Source organism: Coturnix japonica, chromosome 22 (assembly GCF_001577835.2).
Source record: "Coturnix japonica isolate 7356 chromosome 22, Coturnix japonica 2.1, whole genome shotgun sequence".
Classification (NCBI taxonomy): domain Eukaryota; kingdom Metazoa; phylum Chordata; class Aves; order Galliformes; family Phasianidae; genus Coturnix; species Coturnix japonica.
In genome coordinates, this window is record NC_029537.1 from 959,860 (window position 1) to 960,567 (window position 708).

The following is a 708-nucleotide window of genomic DNA, read 5'->3' on the forward strand; positions in this document are numbered from 1 at the left end:
GTGGGGCACTCACACGTTGGGGAACTGCGTGGCGTATTGGATGGTCTGTGTGAGGGAGTTGTTGTCGCAGCCGGCGCTGGAGCAGATGGCGTTGGAGCCCAACGTGGAGCTGAAGTTGAACCCGGACGTGGTGACAAAGTACGTGGGGACCCCAACGTGCAGGTAGCGCTCCATGGCCGAGAAGAAGCGCAGCATGTACGAGTCCTGCGGGAACGGGGTCAATGGGGGGACAACGGGGGGACCCTAAATGGGGGGTGGCCCCAAAGCATCCCCAGGTGTCCCCATAGGGGAGTGGGGTGACCTCAAGAGTGCCCAGATGGGAGTGGGGTGACCCCAAATAGGGGACCCCAAATGGGGGGGGTAGCCCTTAGAGTGCCCAGATGGAGACACAGTGGCTCCAAATAGGGGGGGGACCCCAAATAGGGGAGGATCCCAAATGGGGTGGGATTCCAAATGAGGGGGGGGAAGGGGCCCAAAGCATCCCTGAATGTCCCCATATGGGAGTGGGGTGGCTTCAAGAGTGCCCATATGGGAGTGGGGTGGCCCCAAATAGGAGGGACCCCAAATGGGGGGGTGGCCCCAAGAGTGCCCAGATGGGGACATGGTGACCCCAAATAGGGGATGGTGACCCCAAATAGGGGGGTGGCCCCAAAGTGTCCCCATATGGGAGCAGGGTGGTCCCAAATAGGGGGGGGACCCCAAATAGGG

General features: G+C 61.6%; 1 protein-coding gene across 1 annotated transcript in view; it reads right to left on the bottom strand.

Annotated features, from left to right (window-relative positions):
- The window catches only part of NPC1L1 (NPC1 like intracellular cholesterol transporter 1), a 19,532-nt gene that overhangs the window by 6,900 nt on the left and 11,924 nt on the right, over positions 1–708 (bottom strand). Inside the window, exon 9 of the mRNA XM_032448848.1 lies at positions 14–243. Within this exon, the coding sequence (XP_032304739.1) occupies positions 14–243 (230 nt within the window). The remainder of the gene's footprint in view (positions 1–13; positions 244–708) is intronic.